This window comes from Aulostomus chinensis, chromosome 8 (assembly GCF_037954235.1).
Source record: "Aulostomus chinensis isolate RoL2024-O1b breed Wild chromosome 8, RoL_Achi_v1.0, whole genome shotgun sequence".
NCBI classification, from domain to species: domain Eukaryota; kingdom Metazoa; phylum Chordata; class Actinopteri; order Syngnathiformes; family Aulostomidae; genus Aulostomus; species Aulostomus chinensis.
In genome coordinates this window covers 29,971,343-29,991,845 of record NC_141327.1, presented here as the reverse complement: position 1 = coordinate 29,991,845, position 20,503 = coordinate 29,971,343, and the positions used below count along the sequence as shown (strand labels likewise).

Here is a 20,503-nt window from a genome sequence, read left to right as displayed (position 1 = left end):
ATAAATAAATGAATGTCGAGTGTCTGGAGTCGGTCAGAAAAAGAAAGTGTTGCTGTCACAAAGCAGCCGACGTTCTGCATCCTGGCAAACGGCTTCATGTTGTCGTCCGTGCAGCGCAGCTCCTCCTGGTCATGTCTCAGGAGCCTCAGGGTTCAGGGAGTGAAGGGGCGTCTGTGTCTCTGTAGCGTTGTTGCTAACCCTCCTCATCCTGGCCACCACAAGCTGGCCCAGTCAGATTCCTCTGACTGGGAATCATGGCGTGATGTTGTCATCCAATATGGCTGCAACAGGTCGTTAGCATTTCTCTCCTTCCATGTAAATGTCATTTGTTTACCAAAAGTCTTTCCATGCTGTTCGTGACGCTTCCACCCGGGACTCAGCCGATCCTCCTTAACGCTGCTCTGAAGGCCTCTGCATCCCAAGTCTTCATCCTCCTTCCTCTTCCTCCTCGCCTCTTTCATTCCCCGAAAAGGCCACGGTGGCTTTTGTTTTCCTGAAAAGGAGACCGGCTTGTCCCCCTCTTTTCTTTCAACCCCTCTCCTCCCCTGTACAAGCTGAAATGTAAGCGTCTCACCCAGGGGTGAGGAGGAGGAGGGCTGGGTGGAGAAGACATAAATCAAGTGGGAAACCGCGGGGCTTTAACTGTGAGGCAGGTCAGGAGGGGTCGCCGGGCGGTTCACAAGGCTTTCAGCTGAGGAAGACCAGAGCGGAGGGGAGGCAGCACAGGGAATACACGGAGTTAACGGGGGAGGTAAGGGAGGGGTCGCAGGGGGTGCTGGGTCAAAGGTCATGCATACCAAGATGATGGCTTTCAAGAGTGCAGTCAGACGGGGCGCGCATCCTGTCGCCGTCAGGAGAGTTCAGCCTCGCTAGCAGTTGTTTTGCTCTGCATGAACCTGCTTTTCACCCTGAATGAAGTGAGACAACTGAGGTTCTTTTGATCTCCTTGAGCATTTTTGTATTTCTTCATGATAGAGTTGATTTACGGGGAAAAGAAAGGACATGAAACACAGCAAAGATCCTGGGTCACACCGGGATTTGTGATCCGCAGTAAATGAGACACTTTTACCGACTGGAAGCCATTGGAACCCTGAGCAACGCTGTTGTAGCTTCATTTTTATTGCTTTTATTAGAAATATTTGATGACTCAAGAAGGAAATTCAGGACACCACCTTTTCAGCTACGCTGGTGCCATAAAACCGACAGGAATAGAATAAAGTGAAGAGCACATAAATCATATCAATGTATCAAAAGTAAATGAATGAAGGATTCATAAAAGTCGTCTGTTTTGTTGTTTTTGTTTTAATCAAATTTATTTTCATTCACATTTGAATAACCTAAGGAAAAATGTCCATATTTACATGTCAATTATTAATATTTCAATGTTGCAAAAAACTACGAAAGCACTGGTTTTATCTGCTGGTGATTCTGCTTGATAAATGAGGTTTTTATGTTGATCTGATGCACTTTTCATCCGTATTTGTGGTTTTTTATGTATCCTGATTTTCTGATAATCACCAGAAAATGAAACTCATATTTCAGCTTTATTGTATCTCATATTAATTTTCATGTATTAAATGAGGCTTTCAATGTCCCACAGAGTGTCAGAGCTTTGTGATGTGGTTGCTTCTCTCAGATCTACAGATGAAACTCCAAAACTGTAAACGTCTCAGTCACCCTTCGCTCTCTCTTGCCAGGTTCATCAATGCGAGGCGGCGAATAGTTCAGCCGATGATCGACCAGTCCAACAGAGCAGGCAAGTTATCGCCATTTTAAAGATTAAAAAAAAAAAAAGTACACGTAAGCTGGAAAAAAATAGATGTGTCGATCACAATGTCCTCACGTCTTGAAGCAGCAGTCCTGCAAACGAGCATCAGTCTGAAAGTGCAGTTCTTCCTCCATTTGATCCCTCATCATCCCTCGTTCCAGAGATGGACAGGGACTGAGGAGCTCTCCATGCATTTCAGAGTATCTTTCCTTCACTGGAAACACCTCCACCAGGTTTGTATCTTTAAAAAAGGGACTGCAGTGTTTCGGACTCCGCAGCTTCAGCTGAGATGACCAGAGCCGTCGCACCAATGACGGCCAAACCTTCTCGTTAAAATGATGTCTCAGATGAACTTGAAAGGTTTCTGGGGGAAATGAGCTCATTGCTGCTCGTGCTGGAGCCGACAAGAAGACCGAAACCCTTCTCTCCCCTGCGCTGTGCTAGGGAGCTGAGAGCCATGCTAATTAGCTTAGCATAATGAATAGCAGTGGACGGGAAGTCTTAGCATCGCTTTTGGGGGTGGGGGGGGTGGGGCCTCAAGCCCTCAAGCCCTTCTCATTGGAGAAGAGGAAACTAAGAAACAATGCCAGGAATTACGCTCAGCAGCCACCTCACGATGGTGTACATGGCTCCGTGACGACCATCGTAACCCACCACCATCTGGCACAAAGCATGATGGGACACGAGGGCCGTCACGGCCATCAGGATGTGGTCTGGTGATGATCTGCAGCTCTGAGAGATAAAAGAATGAAAGTGTTTATGAAGCAGAGCGGTAAACTTCCTCCCGCTCGCTGTGTCTTTGGCTCTCTCGCCTGCTCGCTGCGTTCAAGTGAACTGAGAGTCTTAAACTCCAGGATTGAATGGCCTCCAAACCCCAGCAGGATTAGCCCCAGACAAAGATGCTAATCGCTCTGACTGACCACTCCATTCAGCATCTTAACCTGGGATTAAAGCTAATAGGAGCAGGGCTAAAGGACCACTAGCCTTTTGCTCCCGAGGCTTTGTTAGCATTAACCCCGAGGATGACTTCCACACAAAAGCAGCGATACACGGCTGAATGGCAGCGATGAGAAACTGTTGAAGACTTTAGTCTCAAGAATGTGACCATTTATTTCCTCTTTGAATGAATCTTAAAGGAGCTAATTTCCTCTGGAGGCTGAATACATTTGATTTAATGTCACCTCATCTTTAATTAATCACATTCCTCCTCCTCCTCCTCCTCTTCTCCCTCCAAATATCAGCTCGAAAATATCAAAAGGAAAATAAACTTTGTATTTCTGTATAAATATGTACTTATTTATGTGTGTGTGTGTGTGTGTGTGTGTGTGTGTGTAATTATATAGAATATATGTATATAAAACCTGCTCCCTCAGTTCTTTTTAGGCTACAATTTTGAAGTTGTTTCCTCTTTTTGATCACTTTGTGGCCACAAGATAGAACTTGTTACAAGTTGCCTGGCCTCAAAGTGATGCTTTGTTTTCTTTGAATGTTCACAAATAATATTTTCTGTCTGTGGCCCCTGTGGGACCGTGTACCGCATTTTTCTGTCTGGTCAGCAGTTTTTGAGTCCTCAGGAATTACAGGTGTGAAAACAGAGCATTGTGGGTATTATAAAAGGCATTGCTTATGGGGGGGGGGCTTAATCTGATGTCACAATGAAAACAATAAAAGACAACATTCTTCTTAGTTGGCCTGCAGAAATGAACTCCATAAAGGTTCCAAAAGGTCAGAGGTCACAGGTCATGTGTGGATCGGAGTTGACCTGCAGCAGCTGGTCAGACACACACAAACAAAGCTGCAAAGTCACATGATCGGGGCTGATTGGAGTTTATTAACAAAACCTTCATTTCAAACCCGGATCCTTCGTTAATCCTCTGGGGAGCATGAATGTCCACCACTACTTTAGCTAGTTGCCATGGTGACGTCTCACTGAAACGTCAAATGGACTTTGGCAAAGACGAGGAGCTGATGGCTTCATTAAGGAATATTTGTGTGTTAGACAGCAGCTGAAACTGTCCTCCAGCTCACAGTGTGACAGTGAGAGTGATGTCATCACTGTGGGACGGCCGGCGACCCGATAATTAAAAACTCTGCTTCTCCGTGTGTAGTGAGCCAGGCGGGAGCATATGGGCCAGATGGTCAGCCAATGGGAGGCTTCGTCATGGATGGACAGACGCACATGGGAATCAGACCAGCTGGTAAACACACACACACACACACACACACACACACACACACTCTCTCTCTCTCAGATGCAGGTTCATCTTGTAGCAAAAGTGTGAGGAATCTGAAGGAAATTACTGAGTATCATCAGAGATGAACAAATATGACTGGATGGTTTCAGTCAGAGCCGTTTTAGAGGGTTGGTGTTCAGGACTCAGGCGCAGTGAGCAGTGGAGCTGCTGGCTGTAACTGTGGAGGCACGACGGCGGCCCTCAGGACGCAACCGGGGACCTGTTGTGGGTCTGCTTGGACTGGCCTTCACTGGCTGATCCCATATGAATCCATGAAAATTTAAAAGTATTTCAGTGATACTTCATCCAGGTGTATTTTGCCTTTTAAGGACTCACGAATCGGAGTCTTGAGCTCACAAATGTTACATCACTTCTTTGTGACTCCAGATTGCAGGAAGAGCCAGACGTGTTCCTGGTCATGTGTTGAGCTTTCATGCCTCCATGTGTTTGTCCTGCAGGTCCTATGGGTGGTGTAGGGATGGGGATGAGCGTGGAGGGCCAGTGGCACTACATGTAGCACCACCACCTCCAGCCTGCAGCCAGAGACCCGCCCACCATCCCAGGATGCCTGCGTGAGTGACGCGTTGGCTGCTCCACAGCTCAAGTCTCTTCACACTAATATGAGATATTCTCATGAAGTCATGCAGGGCTCTTGTGTGCTTGAGTCTTTACACACAGCAACAGAATTCCAAACATGAGAAACAGATTCTTACATTCCAGCGTGTTTGTTGAAATATTTTTTGCAAATGTTGATGAGCTGATAAATTCAGGGAAGGTTCACTCAGCTCACTAAGATGGTTTTTCCCTCCTGCATCATTTCTTTTGACTCCAAAATGCAGGAAGAGCGAGCCACGTACGGTTAGCTTGACGCTAATGCTAACAACAGCAGAACTGTTTAAAAAAAACGTCCAAGTACAAACTCTCCAGATTATCATCCGATATGATCCAGGTCTTCTTAGTCCAGGTGTACGCTCAGCAACCACAAACACGTTGACTTGAGCTCCAACCACAAGGCTTCGCGTTGGTTCACTGCGCTACAACGCGACTGTGCCTCACCAGTAAGGCACCAGGGACGTTTGATGTAAAGACGATAGAACACAGGAAACTGCGTTCATTGAAGGACGTTTAATGGTGGCGATTATACATGAATGCTTTAAATGAAAAAAATCAAGTGGAAGCAAAGATTTGCTGCATAGTAACAAGAAGAAAAGAGTGACGAGACAAAGAAGTAGGACAGAAGATGACGTGAAACAGCTCGGCCCTGTCACCGTGTCTCCCAGTTCCTCTTCGCTAATTAAAACCAGTTCACTCTGATTTAAAGGTCAATTAATCCTCTGAGATCCTGCTGAATGAGCTGATCACTAACGAGCAACGCGGGACGCTCTCATCTCTTAATTCGATTACACAGAGTCCAATTACCTGGTAAGCAGTGTTCATTATGACGCCGGCGGGCCGGGAGCAGTGAACGCAGCACGAGGAGGACGGGGGCAGGATGAGGCGGAGCTCCGCTGACAGCAGCATCACTCAGACCGAAGACCGTCTGACCGTGTTTCGTCTCCAGAGTTCGTGGCTGCCAGCAAACCATCCTCAGCCGCTAGAGCAACGTTTATGCCCCAACACAAAGAGAACCTGAAACCAAGCCAGAACCAGAACCTTGATTATTAGAAATCTGAGACCAGGACCTGGTCCGCCACAGACCCTTCTGAGTGACGGATGAAATGCTTCCATCTTGGGTCTCCTACTCACTTTACTACTTCCTGTTTACGTGTTGCCCTCTCTTTACCCTGCAGACCTCCATGGCCGGCGTGGAGCAGGACCCCACGCCTACTCACCTCACTTCCCCTCAGCCACGCCCCCTCAGAGCGCCCAGCCAGTCTGGTGAGGAATTGCCTGTCTGCTGCAGCTGCCTTGGCGGCCTTTTTCCCAAACACGCCTTTGTGTGCTCTGAAGCGCAAAAACAAAAGACAGAAGGATGAAATGACTGATGACTCCTGGGAGGAAACCAGGACGCTGACAACGGCGTGATCACTTCCTGTGATGTCATAAGGGACGCTAAGCCAAGTGGGTCGACAGAAAGCAACGTATCTGCAATGAACAGATGTAACTTGCTCCTTCCTCTCTGGACTACAGCTATGGAGGCCCAGAGTGGACACTTTGACACCAGCAGAGCAGCGCCCGCCTCCGCTGCTCCTCTCCAACCAATGAACTTGCATCGACTGAAGCTGATGTCTGTATTTCCCGTCCTAACAGTGGACGGCCGAGGTCACGTGACGGAGCACTGAGACACGAGTGGACACAAGCGCTCTGACCTTTACACAATAAACTGTTTGTGTGTTTTTTTTCATAAACTTCTTTCCTCCCTCGAGAATCTTTTGAGCTTTACAATAAAAAAGTGAAGCAAATATCCTTTTCTCCGTTTTATTCACCTTTTGACTTCCGTTAGCGAGAGTCTGAAGAGGGGAGGGTCTGATGTGGTCGTGCTGGGACGTCTCCGCTTCTGTGGAGGTGGACTACTCTTCCCCGCCAGAATCCCGGCGTGAAGACCAGTGTGCAGAATGTTTAAGGAACAGCAGGACAAAGACCAGTAATTTTACATCCAAGTTACATGTTGATATCGACTAAAGAGGCTGAGGTGAGCAGGTGAGCAGGTGTTGGGGGGCTGGACGACACATCAAGAATCCAACAAAAAACGGACAGTGTTGTGACACGCTGGAGTGCCTCTGTGTCAGACGATGTTTTCACCCGTGAAGTGTATTTTACCTTTCAAGTGTAAATATGTGTGTGGACCTCACAAAGATATTAGCGTGAAGCTAATGGAGACTGATGGCCTTCAAAGCGGGTCGCACATGGCGGCACGGCGTGCTGCGCTTGGGGCCTTCATGTGAGAGGAGATGAAACCTTCATTTACTGAGTTGAGCTGTGATTCAATGTATCATTTTGTTCGTGTGACTCTGGCTTTAGGAGGAGTCTCCAGCAGCTGGCCCTGCTCCAGCGTCCACTTTGGTTTACAATAATCACACATAGCGTTGCATCACATCCTGCGGACCTGAGGCTCTCTGATGCAACTCCCTCCCTGGAGTTTGACTGAGGGGAAAAAAATTGCATAAATCTGCTCCAAACTCTTAAATGGAGAGATTAGTTCCCCTCTCGCGCTCCAGTTGGCCCCCTCAATGGCTCTTCTCTCCCAGTCTGCTGGGAGTTTCCTAGATACACTTCATTTCAAAGCCAGCAGCCTCAAAAGAGATCATTTATCTTCCCCTTAAAACTAATTCCTAATGTGGGGCAGATATTTAGCTTGGTTACTGACTCGAGGGGTTTTTGTTCTGGATGCACAACTTCTTCTGATGACTTTAATGGTCCGGGTGACATTTTTTTACTCAGCCAGAGATTATTTTTGAAGCTGGAGACATGAAAGCTAACACGTGTCCTCAGTGTCTCCTCAGCTTCAGCCCGAAGTGACTGACAGGTCCAAGTCCCATGTTTGACTGCCCTCTTCAGGGGATTGTGCAAACTGCCTTCATCTCAGGTTTTAAAGCTCAATGTGATGTGGCTGTTGAGTTCCCATCAGGGACTCCAACATGCTCACTTAGAAATGCAAAAAGGGCAGTAAAAAACAACATGTAAGAGGAAGTAAAGAGTCTCTGGTGGCGCTGGAGGTTGAAGGGACTCGCTGGCGTGATGTCAACAACACAAACCAACTGTGCAAATCACATGAGGGATTTTTAAATGAGGCGGTGGAGCGGTGGAGTGGTTTCCCTCACATCCACCGGCCTGGAATGCCGCAGGTCACAGAAAACAACACTTTCATGTGATGATCATGATGATGTAATGGGGGGTGTCATCTGACTAAGGTCAAAGGTCACATTAGAACAAAACTCAGCATTGTGTTGAACTTCAATACAGACGTGGAAGCATCAAAGACCCAGAGCTGCTGCAGACTCGTCAGTTGTCACGCCACGTCCGTAGGCGCCGTAGGCGCCGTAGGCGCAGCCGCTGTCCTCGACACGCCGCTTTATCACTTTATCACAGCGTGTGAGAGGTTTCATCTCATCCTCACATTTCTGGACAGAGAAGAGAGAAGCTGTCGTCCGCCTGTCGTCCGACTGCCACCAGCTGCACCACCATCCAGGTTTCTGGAGGCCGATGCACTTCCATCAGTGCGATCACAGGATCACAGCGATCCCGGGGCCCCGAGCTAGAAGGGGGCCCCCAAAGACGGCTGATCATTGTAGTCCACAGCGACAACAGTAAGAACCTCTTCAGTTCTCTGATTGGTTGCGTATGGGTCAGGTTGGGGGAGGCAGAGTACCTAGAAACACCACGGTAACCACGTTCCCCCTTCATCCAGGTCTGCCTTGCCTCTGTTCTGTTCTAACAGTAAAGCCTGGTTCTGGTTTGGCCTGCAGGGACTAAACAGTTGTTATGAGCCTCAGAGGGGCTGAGATGTGTGAGGGAACAGGTTTCATGCTGAGTTGCTTTTTGAGTGTGTAAAGTTGAAATTAGCGAGTGTCACTGTGTATATGTGTCAGCTGGCTCTTGGTTAGCTCCGCTCTGTGCTCTCAGCAGGAAAGAATGCAGCAGATACGTACAGATGCTGATAAATTGGTCCTGAGGAGCAGTGGGAGCTGGTGCCCAGGGGATGACCCCGCCTGCTGCGCGCCGAGGTAACGAGGTTTGTCTAAACAATCCCACTCCTAATTTGGACTCACATAACGAATGTTAGCCTGTGCAGACCCAAATTCCAAGGAGACATGAACATGCCTCCTCCAGGTCTGGGCCTGTGACCTGCTGGTCCATCAATATTCCACTTCAAACCCCATGAGCCCCCCCCCCCCCCCCCCCCCACACACACACACACACACCCTGGACCTGGAAAAAGAGTTGGATAATTTACTGTCTTTAATTAAATGCTTACTTCAGCAGGGATTAGATGTGTTCCCACATGAGCGAGGCAAGAGGAGAAGGCATCGGGTGTCAGAGTTGTGGAGGAGCGAAACATTGTTGAGAGGAGGTGTCTGTGTGTGTGTTTGGGGGGGGGGGGCAACCTCCAGTCACCTGGAAATACAGGTAAGGCATCATAATCAGTGTCATTTCAGGAGCCTCGTCGCAGCTCAGACGTCAAACACGTCGCCCACGTTGAGGAACTCACCAACTTTTGTCTCATGCAGCTTTGACTTCTGTGTCAAATCAAAAAACAAGACAGAATAAATGTTTTTAGTGAAATATCACAGGGTTTTACCCTCAAGAGAAAAGAGCGTTGTTAAACGTCCTGGCCTTTTGATGACTGTTGGAACCTCAGCCAATCAACAAGAAGTCCAGAAACTGCAGTTTAAACTGGGCGTGACGGTTGAACATTCGGGGTGGAGGGTCAGACCTGAGATCACCTGGGCCTCCATGCTAAGCTAGGCTGAACCAACCAGACTGACATGAGGCCTCAAGACTGTTGAGACCAGACTGAAAACGACTTCAATAAACACTGTTGTCTATCTGTCCTGAGAGTCTGAGAAGTTTCCCTCCCCTCCGAGGCCTCTCGCCTGCCCCCCCTCCCTCCCCCCTCTTGAAACGCTGCACAAGTTTGTCTATAAAAGTTATGCAGCTGCAGCGTGAGGTATCGTAGAGACATGCAGTTTCCTCTAATTGGTTGAATGTCTCAACTTGGGTCAGAATGAAGCCGGTTGTGGCCAAAGCAGAATAATCTCAGGGTTTCATGGCAGCGCAGTGATTGCACAGCGATTCCCAGCTGCCTAGTAAAGCTCGTCTATAAATCTGAACAATAATCGCTTTTGGAAGAACTGGCGGACGACATGAGAAACTGCCAGAGACGTCGGGGATTGTCAGACGAGGAGAGCGGACAGTTTGGGCTTTTATTTGAACAAAATATCATGGTCATCATGGGAAGAAGGAGGGTTTCGGCCCACTGGTTTCACTGCTTCGCTGCGTGTTCAGACACTGTTCTCTCTAATGCTGTTTGTCAGCAGCCCAGTGCTGACAGACCAGCCAGCAGCAGTTACACTCCAGCAATGAAAGCATTCCTGCGGCTGCTGGAGGTTTGGGGGCTAAACAGACGGCTGATAAATGTTCCAATGTATTGGCTGCTGTAATTAGCTCTCTAAAACATCCTCCTTCAAGAACCGTCAGACTCCTCCTTCGTCTCATCAGGTCTTTGTCTCGTACCATTTGGTCTGCGAGTCGTTATGGAGGAGTTCTGCCTCTGAGTCTCCAGCCGTCGCCTCAGGAGGAGACTCACCAGCTCTGGCACCTCCTCTCAGTCCCCAACAGTCTTCTGACTGTCTGGCCAAACGCTGGCGTTCGTCTGATTTGTCACTTCCTGGTTGGAGAACTTCCTCCAACCAGGAACTAGGATGGATGCAGCTTGATGAGGGATCACGACCTTGCAAAGATCACCTATATCAGATGTTACACTCGCGCACGCACGCACACACACACACATACACACACATGCACGCGCACACACACACGGAAACAGCAAACAAACAAGCAAACAGAAGCTCCTTCACTAGATCACTTGCACTTGCAGGACGTCTGTCAGTTGAGTTAAACCAACAATCTACTGACGTGTGGAAAGGAACCAATCTTGAATTCTGATCTTTCCTCTGCCTGTTGAAGAGATGCTGTTTGATCAAAGAGGATTCTTTTATTTTTATTTCCCCGAATGACAAAAATCTGTGTCCATCTGACAGAGTTTAGGGGGGCCGACCCGCTGGTGAGGCCTTGGACGTGACAAAGTCATTCATCAAAGATTTTATATTGCAGCAATGAAACAGTAACTGGAGTCATTTGGAGGCATTAAAGAGGGTGTTGAAGGGAAGTCTGACGGGAGGATGGAGGAGCAGCGAGATGGAAACTGGGAATTCTGGTTTCTTCGTCCCTCTGGCTGAGGAGCAAATCGACCAGATTCCTTTCAAGCTCATGATCCTGTCCAGCTCCATCTGGTAGGAGAGACTCACAGGGGAGAACAGTTTCACTCTCCAGCTTCAATCGTGCTAAAAATATCTTCCTACAACAGTTGTCCTCTTTTATCTCCGCTCTGTTTTGAATTAGATCCCATCCTGTCCAAAGAAAATACTCTGTTACTGTGATATTACGGGATCCACCAGTTTTCTTGATCAGCTTTGCTGGTCACCGAGGTGCAAGGCAGCCATCAGCCTCCTCAGTGGAGGGGCACCACCACTTGCCCCACCCAGACTTATCCTGGCGGTCCGGGGGATTGAACCGACAACCCGCTGGTCCCAGTGATGTCCATACTTGGGGTTTAGAATTCTTCTTCCTCTGCAGAAATGTGAAAGATCAAAACCAACAAGGAAAACCTACAGAAAAGTTTGCGCGTTTCCAGGTGGATCCCTGCAAGTCGACCGGCTCTGATTTAACATCCAGTGTTTACCCGTGAGAGCAGTGACAGCGGCAACGGGGGGGTAACAGCGGCAACGGGCCGGTAACAGCGGCAACGGGGCAGTAACAGCGGTAACGGGCCGGTAACAGCGGTAACGGGCCGGTAACAGCGGCAACGGGGCAGTAACGGGGCGGTAACAGCGGTAACGGGACGGTAACAGCGGTAACGGGACGGTAACAGCGGTAACGGGACGGTAGCGGTAACGGGACAGTAACAGCGGTAATGGGACGGTAACGGTAGCGGTAAGAAGAAAAGAATCAGAAGAAAAGCCTGAATTAGATTTGAAAGGTTGTGTTGGGCTCCAGAGGTGCTCATCGATGTTGTGTTACCTTGTTTGCAGGTCCTGCAGGTGAAGAGAGTGTCTGGAGCGTCACATTTGTGTGTGTTGTTATTTGTGTGTGTTGTTATTGTGCTGGAGGAGGTTGCGGTGACATGGTGCTGCTGTGCGTCACTCCGACACCTGGACATTTACTTGTTGATTGTGTCCAGCTGAGCGCGTCAGTCTGTTGCCATGGCGTCACCCTGGCAGAGCTTCAGCTTCGCCTCTGGTGAGTTTTAATTAACTTAGAGAAAAACCACAAACGTGAGTCAGGAAACAGTTCCACTCTTTTATGATAAAACATCAGAGCAGAGTGACTTCTTAATAACATGAAAACAGTTGGCTGATTGATTGAGGACAAAATAGTCGTTCCTTTCTGTAACTCTTGATATTCATTTTTTTCAATTTTGTGTCAATTTTCAGCAAGTAAACATCAGCTGATGTGTCATTTGTTGGGATTATCAATACGTTAATAAATCTCACAAAGTTCATGAAGATGATTTCTGCTTGAATGTCAGATTCATTAACATGGCGCTGATGAGGCAGGACACCAACTCCCATGATGCCCTGCTGCTTCACAGTGTCATCAACCTCCTAAAGTCCCATTCTCGCTGAGCTAATTAACTGATATCTGCTGTCTCTAGAACGAGCCTGCGCCAGAGTCCCGGCTCACATTTCAAAGACGGACCAGAGACGGAGGACATCGTCCTCGCTGGCGCTGAAATGTGGAAACCAGGTCGTCCGTCCGTCCCGACTCAGGTTCCTCCGAGAGCAGCGAAGCCCAGTTTCCTTCAGAGCAGCAGGATGTTCTGTCCATGAAACATCGTGCATATGTGCGTCTGGCAGTGAGCCAGGCGGCGGCTCCATGTGTCGGCGCTCAGGTTTCACTGCAGTCCACAACATTATTTTGGGGATCTTCATATTTAAAGAGGGCGTTACATTGCTGGTGGTGTTGCAGCGGCGCGGCTCGGAGGCCGCAGCAGAGAGAAGAAGAAAAACTGGAGCTTCAAGGAAAACACCCGCACTCACCAAAACAAGACAAACAAACTCAAGATGGTGGTTCTGAAAACCAGCTGAACTTTCAGCTGTGGAACCAGAAACGTTGGAGTCAGTCCCAATCTCTGATCCGCGTCTGGAACAAGTAGACCTGATGGTTCCACCTGGAGAGTTTGTGGTTCTTTTGGACAGTTTAGCTGTTGTTAGCTGCCAGCTTCCATTAGCTTCAAGCTAAATGGAGCCCACGTGCTTGGTTCTTTCTGCAGTCACAAAGAGATAAAGCCAGAGGGGAAAAATGTGTTTGTGAGCTCAAAGCACCTGTTAGTGAGTACTGGGACGACTGAATACACTTTATGGGAGAAGTATTACTTCAATATCTTTGCTCCAAATAAAATTGTTGAATACCGATATTCCATCCATCCATTTTCTATTTGGCTTATGCGTGAAGGGTTTTTTGGGGGTGGAGCCTATCCCAGCTGACATTGGGTGAGAGGCGGGTTCACCCTGGACGAGTCACCAGTCCATCACAGGGCCATCAGGAGCAATGAGGGGATCAGTGTCTTGCTCAAGGACACTTGGACATGGTCACTGGGGGAAGAGGGGATCGAACCAGCGACCCTTCAGTTACTAGACGGCATCATCATCATTATTATCATCATCATCATTATTATTATCATCATCAACATTATTATCATCATCATTATTATCATCGTTATTATTATTATCATTATCATTATTATCATCATTATCATTATTATTATTATCATCATTATCATCATCATCATTATTATTATTATTATCATCATCATTATCATCATCATTATTATTATTATCATCATCGTCATTATTATTATTATCATCATCATCATCATTATCATCGTTATTATTATTATCATCATCATTATTATCATCATTATCATCGTTATTATTATTATTATCATCATTATTATCATCATCATTATTATTATTATCATCATCATCATTATTATTATTATCATTATTATTATTATCATCATTATTATCATCATCATCATTATTATCATCATCATCATCATTATTATTATTATCGTCATCATCATTATTATTATTATCATTATTATTATTATCATCATCATTATTATCATTATCATTATTATCATCATTATCATTATTATTATTATCATCATTATTATCATCATTATTATTATTATTATTATCATCATCATTATTATCATCGTTATCATCATCATTATTATTATTATTATCATCATTATTATTATTATCATCATCATTATTATCATCGTCATTATTATTATTATCATCATCATCATTATTATTATTATCATTATTATTTTTATTATCATCATCGTCATTATTATTTTTTCATCATTATCATCATCATTATTATTATTATCATCATCATCATCATCATTATTATTATCATCATTATTATTATTATTATCATCATTATTATTATTATCATCATCATCATCATTATATTATCATCTTTATTATTATTATCATCATCATCATCATTATTATTATTATCATTATTATTTTTATTATCATCATCGTCATTATTATTTTTTCATCATTATCATCATCATCATCATTATTATTATCATCATCATCATCATCATTATTATTATCATCATCATCATTATTATTATTATTATCATCATTATTATTATTATCATCATCATTATTATCATCGTCATTATTATTATTATTATCATCATCATCATCATTATATTATCATCTTTATTATTATTATCATCATCATCATCATTATTATTATTATCATTATTATTTTTATTATCATCATCGTCATTATTATTTTTTCATCATTATCATCATCATCATCATTATTATTATCATCATCATCATCATCATTATTATTATCATCATCATCATTATTATTATTATTATCATCATTATTATTATTATCATCATCATTATTATCATCGTCATTATTATTATCATTATCATCATCATCATCATTATATTATCATCTTTATTATTATTATCATCATCATCATTATTATTATTATCATTATTATTTTTATTATCATCATCGTCATTATTATTTTTTCATCATCATCATTATCATCATCGTCATTATTATTATTCTTATTATTATCATCATTATTATTATTATCATCATTATTATTATCATCATCGTCATTATTATTATTATTATCATTATTATTACAATGATGATATGATTTGATTTCCTGAGCTTCTAGTGTGAGAACAAAAGGCAGAAATACGTCAAACGCAGTGAGCCGCTGATGTTCGGGGCCTGATGCTGCTGGAGACGACCCTCAGACTTCAGTCACGTGGTTCCTCTTTGTTCTCCGTCTCCTCCCTGAGACGTTGCTCTGTTTTTATTATCTTGTCAAATTCCCATGAAATGCAGCGATGGCAAAAGATGAAACCAACAGTCAGGAGTCATATTTCCAGAGCTGGGGGGGGGGGGGGGGGTGCAGTGGCGCTCATGTTACAGGGTGGATAGATGGTGGTCCCGGCGTCATGTGACGCACTCATCCAGCGTTTGGGGCGGATGATGGAGGAGACGGAGAGACGCTGCTGACAGCTTCCCAAACAACTCCCGCTGCTGCTGGCGTCTGCTGAAGGCCTCCACCTGCAGCTGCACGCCAGCGACCTCACGTCTCCATTGCTGTCCTTCGCTCCGCCTCGCGGGTTCACAGGTTTGAGTCCGACGTTGTGGCCCCTGAAGGAGCCTCACGACGCCAGTAACTTCCTGTACAACCTCTGACACGAGGACACTTGTTCAGAGTTTGGTAAGTTCCAAGAAACATCCTTCGTCTGGAGAGAAGGAGGTGCTTGACACCTTTGGACTTTGCACTGACTAAACTTGAACAAAGTCAATTTCAGTTAAAAAATTATATACATATATATAGAGAGAGAGAGAGGCGAAAATCACGTGACATAAAAGCTTTGTTACGCTCGTCAACGAATATGCAAATGAACCAAACATGTTTATATTTCATGTCTCACTTCATCAGTACATTATAAATATGGTGGCAAACATTACGTAATTAATTAGTATTTCATGTTCTGATGTACTTCGATGTACTGACTAGTTTATTCACGTGTACTTGTTCACTGGTATTCAAGACTTGACTCTCAAGCCAGCAGGAACCTGTCGCTGAGAAGCAACGAGAAATAAAAGAAACTCCAGCTGGAGTCGCGCATCTCCCGCGCAGCTGCCATGGTTTCAATTAAAAACAACGCAGGAGGAAATGCGTCATCAACCTAGCCGGAAGTCCAAGAAGAAGAAGCCGAGGAACGAGGAAGTGCGTCATAACAAAAAAGATGGCGCCACCTTCAAAGTTCGCTTAACCGTCATGTTTACGAGTCTCACCAACAACAGCGAGTCCAGTCCGCCGCCAGATCGACCGGTAACTGCCGGCGACCATGAACGGACACCGGGGCCGACCCGCTCCGGCCCGCCCCCCGCCGGAGGACCACGAGCCGGCAGTCACAGCAAAACCCAACCGCTTGAGTCGAACCTTCAGACGGACCCAGCAGACACAAGCAGCCTCGGCGGAGGTTCTGTCTCCCGAGTGCCAGCAGCCCGGTCAGTCAGTCTGCCTGCCTTCATGTCCGTGATTCCGGTGGTCGGGGTGAGTGACCGTTGTCACCCGCCTCCGTGTCCGTGGAGACCGACACTAACCTCGGAGCCAGACTGCGTCCACAGTCTTCGTGATTTAAGAGTTGTCTCATAAACTTCGAACCTAATTAACGTCAAACTACAAGTTTATAAACATTTCCACAAACCGGAAGGTTCGTCGTTTGATTCGGCGGACACCGGGCTGACGTCACGTGCGTGAAACACAGTGGAACAACTTCTGCGCCTTCATGTCACGATTTCAGCCTAAAAAGGACAGGAGAAAGTTGCAGTGCTGTTGATTAATGTTCTCCATGGAAACTGAAGGGGCTCATTCCAGGCCTGGAAAGTTTGGAAAAGTCTTGAATAAACAGAAAACTGTGTTCATTAGAGATCCAGGTTTGTGGTTCAGCTCAACAAACTGGCTGGAAACCTGGGACTGGTACTAGGCCCCAAGTAACAAGAGGATGGGGGGGGGGGGGGGGGCGTTGATTCTCCAATAATCAATATGATTATAATTCACCCCAGTAAATGGAAGCAGGAATTATTGATGTATTCACATTAGTAATATTACATATTAGTAATATCAGTAGTACTAGTAAGAGGAGTGTAGCACCTCCATAACTTGACAACGGGTCAGTTTGTTGGGTATCAATATGACAACCCCCCACCCGCTTCGCTCCTCTTCAGGATCAGAACCAGCCAGTGAAATGTTCCGGATGTGTTTCCTCTCCAGAGTTTAAGACCCCGACCAGAATCCCCCGATCCAGGGCAGCGGGAGGGTTTGGCGAAGAGTCTCCCCACAACGACTCAGACCTCCAGCAGGACATCGTCTGGGACGCCACCTCTCCCTCACCTCAGAGACTCGGTAAACAGCATTGTGTCCAGGGCAGCAGCCAATCAGGTTCTGATTCACTGGAAACTGGCGGCTGACGACCCGAAGCACCCACACGTTCATGAAACATGGAGCCCAAAAACAGAAAACAGATCCCGATGCACAAAATCCACAAGTCCATCCAGAATTCCAGATGGAATTCCCAAGCCTTGACACAGATTCCTGAACTCTCTCTCTTGATGGTGCCTCACACCATCCTGGCTCCGCCCCTTTATCTAGTCCAGCGGTTTTGTTCTGTGTGTCCGCTCATCAAAGTTCAGGAAAATGGGTTCAGGGTTTGTGCTGCATCCACTGAGCAGCTCCTTTATCTGGGTTGATAGCTGTGGGGTATGTGTCATCTGTCGTCAGGTAAAAGAGGCAAGAAACCTGCTGTCGGACGTGTCGACATCTCTGAGATTGTTAGCCGGATCGCTCCAAAGGTCAGAGGTCGTTGCTCCTCCACTCCTCTCCTTCCAGACCAGAACATTTATGAATAGAAAACAGTGTTTTTATTTATTTATTTTTTCTTTTCTTTTCTTTGCAGCATGGCAGACCAAAGGTGGTGGAACCGACTTTGCAGCAGTGGATCGGAGACAGCGCCGCCATCCCCTGCACGCCAGACATCAAAGCTCCAAAACCCAAGAAGAAATCACCGAGGTACTTCAAAAAGTAGAACTCTTGATCTTGAACTGCAGAAACTTCAGGACCTGACCCGACCTGCTGCGGGACGCTTTCTCCTGATGTTAGCAGCGAAGCCAACGTCTCTGCTCTGTGCTGTTCTTCCTGACGTGATGTCGCCCTCGAGGGACTCGCGGTAACATCCGCACGCCATCGGGATCAGCAGACATTCATCAAATTCCAAATAAACCAGTGTCGGCCTGTTCTTCCATCATCAATGACAAGAAAACACCAATAAAGATCCAGTTTAATCAAAAGTTTCAGAAATGGATCATAAGTAGAACGCGAGACGAGCACGTCAGAGTTTGAACCTCACTGGTTGATGCGTGATTCTAGATTTTTCTGTTCTCAGGCCAAACGGAGTCGACGACCTGCTGAAACTCGCCAAACAGTTTGACTTCAACATGTTTCGTCAGGACGAGGAGGAAGTGGAGGACATGCACCAGCAGAGTCTAGAGCTCCTGTCTGGGGACATATTTGACTTTGAGAACGGCGGTCCAGGTGATGTCCCAGCGGGGATGGACGGGCAGGTTTGTCTGGGTCGCCACGTGGACGAAGATTTGGATTTCCTGTTTGACGGACCGACTCAGCGTCTGAGTGGAGGTTTGAGTCCGTCAGCTTCTAAAGAGGCTTGTGGGAAAGCTGGCGGCCCCTTAGCGAACGACGAGTTCGAGGACGACTGGGAAAACGATGATTTGCTGAATGACTCTTTGGTGGTCGAGATGACGCAGCATCCCCAGAACGTCATGGTTCCCAAGCACTGTTCCACCCAGAGACCCCCCAGTGAGAGAGAACCAAGTAGGCTGCAGGTTCCTCCAGGTGTTGGACCCGGCCGCTCAGCTGCCTCCAGCCAGGAAAACGTGAAACACAGAACGACCGATAATCTGGAGTCTAACCCTAAAATCTCCATGGAAAGAAAAAACCCAAACACAAACCTCCGTTCTCTCTCCAGTTCCCGCTCAAAACCCGCGGACAAGAACTCTGAACCGAAGGAGACACGAGCGCCTTCATCCGCAGTCGGCTCCAGTCCTCAGAGACCAGAGTGGGATGGCCCGGGATGCTGCGACTCGCCGTCTTCTACAGAAACAAAAGTGGCCTGTAACCTTCAGAACAACAAGACTCCTGCCGTCTCCGATTTCCAGGATGACGGCTTGGACTCGTTCTTCTCGTCGGAGTCTGTTTGGGACGACCCGGTCGACGACGAGCTGCTGTGTGAAATGTGTGAAGACGTGGAGAACGAGATCCAGAGAGCAGGGAATGTGTCCACCGCACCGGCTCGTCCTGTCGGTCATACGTCCCAGCAGAGACCAGCTCTGCAGACGTCCCACAGAGCCTGGGACAACAGGAGCCAGAGAGCAGCCTGTCAGCTGCCGGCAGCTTTTCCAGCCACAGCTGTCACCGGTGCGGCAGCAGGACTGTCTGCTGCTCCTGCCTCCCGATCAGGAACCAGGAGCAGCTCCGCGTGGCCGCGGGGGAGCAGCAGGACGCCATTGGCTGCTGTAGCACCGCCGGGAAGACCCAACAAAGATCAGTTCACCTTCAGCAAGACAAACAATCTGGTTTCCATGGTGACCAACAAAGGTAGGACGTTTTTTCCCACTTTGGTTTGGTATTGATGAAATCCAGTTCAACCTTCACCATAGTCCTGGGTGGGGGTCTCCTGGGTGGGGGGGCTCCTGGTTAGAGGGACGTGTCGGGGTGGGCCGGCCGGTCCAACAGGACCTGCTCCAGGATGGCTGCCTCACGGACAGAGAGAGACCCCTGCTGCGCACTGTTGTGTGCTTCTGGGGGATCCACCGGGGGGTGCACCAGACATGGACCCTCCAGAGTTGGATTATTGTAAAAAGTAGAAGAAAAATGCCCAGGGAGGAAGATGGCGAACACAGGGAGGCGTTGCTAGCTAGCAGAGTGATGATGTAGATGCACCGCACCTCTACTGTGGTTCAGGGTTCCTGGGCGCCGCCCGAACCACCAGTCAGACGAAGGAGAGAAGCTCACAGCTCAGAATGAGATTTTCAGTTCAGAAATGTGTCTCAGTTGAAAACTCAGGTCTTCCTCGTTTGTTCTGCAGCGAAATGTTCCGCGGCCGAGATCGAACGGAAGAAGCAGCAGGCCATGGAGAGACGGCGACTGCGGCTGCAGGCCCTTCAAACACTTTGACCTCTGACCTGAGAGACTGGGGTGACTCAACCCACGTTAACTGGGGGGTGAAAGCAGACAGAAACTCTTTATTTTAGATATATTGGTCATTTAACCTCCAGAGCTGAAAATCCCTCTACAAACAAGTGACAGTTCAACTGAAAACGCACTACGACGTCACTTCCTGTCAGATTTCTTGCAGTTTTTAAGATCCAGCCTTTTTTAATAAAAAGTTTAAAAGTAAAAAAAGAAAAAAGACATTCCTCGTGTTTGCTTTGATGTTTCTATACAGATCAAAGAAGGAAACATGCTTATGACATCACAGCAGCTCCTTCCTCCACACAACGCTGAGAAAGCAGTTTCATGGCCTGAACTCAGCTCAGGATGCAGGTCAAGTGGAAACGCTAAGTTCTTTAATCCTGTCCAACAAGGTGAGCTCTAGTTGACGCGCCCACCTGTCTGGAATGCTTC

General features: G+C 46.8%; 2 protein-coding genes across 6 annotated transcripts in view; both read left to right on the top strand.

Annotated features, from left to right (window-relative positions):
* Positions 1-13,130, top strand: part of meis1a (Meis homeobox 1 a) — a 40,450-nt gene extending 27,320 nt beyond the window's left edge. Inside the window, exons 10-15 of one of the 4 annotated variants that reach the window (XM_086212362.1) lie at positions 1,698-1,756; positions 3,877-3,966; positions 4,461-4,574; positions 8,569-8,666; positions 11,754-11,961; positions 12,377-13,130. In XM_086212362.1, the coding sequence (XP_086068488.1) occupies positions 1,698-1,756; positions 3,877-3,966; positions 4,461-4,519 (208 nt within the window). In that variant the 3' untranslated portion in view covers positions 4,520-4,574; positions 8,569-8,666; positions 11,754-11,961; positions 12,377-13,130. The other 3 variants (XM_086212364.1, XM_086212361.1, XM_086212363.1) reach the window with 3 other exon arrangements.
* A 2,838-nt stretch (positions 13,131-15,968) lies between these two features.
* On the top strand, positions 15,969-20,272 carry etaa1a (ETAA1 activator of ATR kinase a). 2 transcript variants are annotated; one of them, XM_086210306.1, is made up of 6 exons: positions 15,969-16,311; positions 17,078-17,209; positions 17,585-17,655; positions 17,760-17,872; positions 18,246-19,474; positions 19,965-20,272. In XM_086210306.1, exons 1-6 carry the CDS (start codon positions 16,149-16,151, stop codon positions 20,051-20,053), a joined length of 1,797 nt encoding a protein of 598 aa, XP_086066432.1. In that variant the 5' UTR covers positions 15,969-16,148; the 3' UTR covers positions 20,054-20,272. The 2 variants fall into 2 exon arrangements, with proteins under 2 accessions (XP_086066432.1, XP_086066433.1); XM_086210307.1 differs by lacking the exon at positions 15,969-16,311 and adding an exon at positions 16,326-16,740.
* The last annotated feature ends 231 nt before the right edge of the window (positions 20,273-20,503 follow it).

Excerpts from the sequence above, each read along its gene's own strand:
- etaa1a (XM_086210306.1), top strand. The coding sequence starts at position 16,149 with ATGAACGGACACCGGGGCCGACCCGCTCCGGCCCGCCCCCCGCCGGAG. Across the intron at positions 17,656-17,759 it reads TTAGCCGGATCGCTCCAAAG|CATGGCAGACCAAAGGTGGT; the intron begins GTCAGAGGTCGT and ends TTTTCTTTGCAG. Across the intron at positions 17,873-18,245 it reads CCCAAGAAGAAATCACCGAG|GCCAAACGGAGTCGACGACC; the intron begins GTACTTCAAAAA and ends TTCTGTTCTCAG.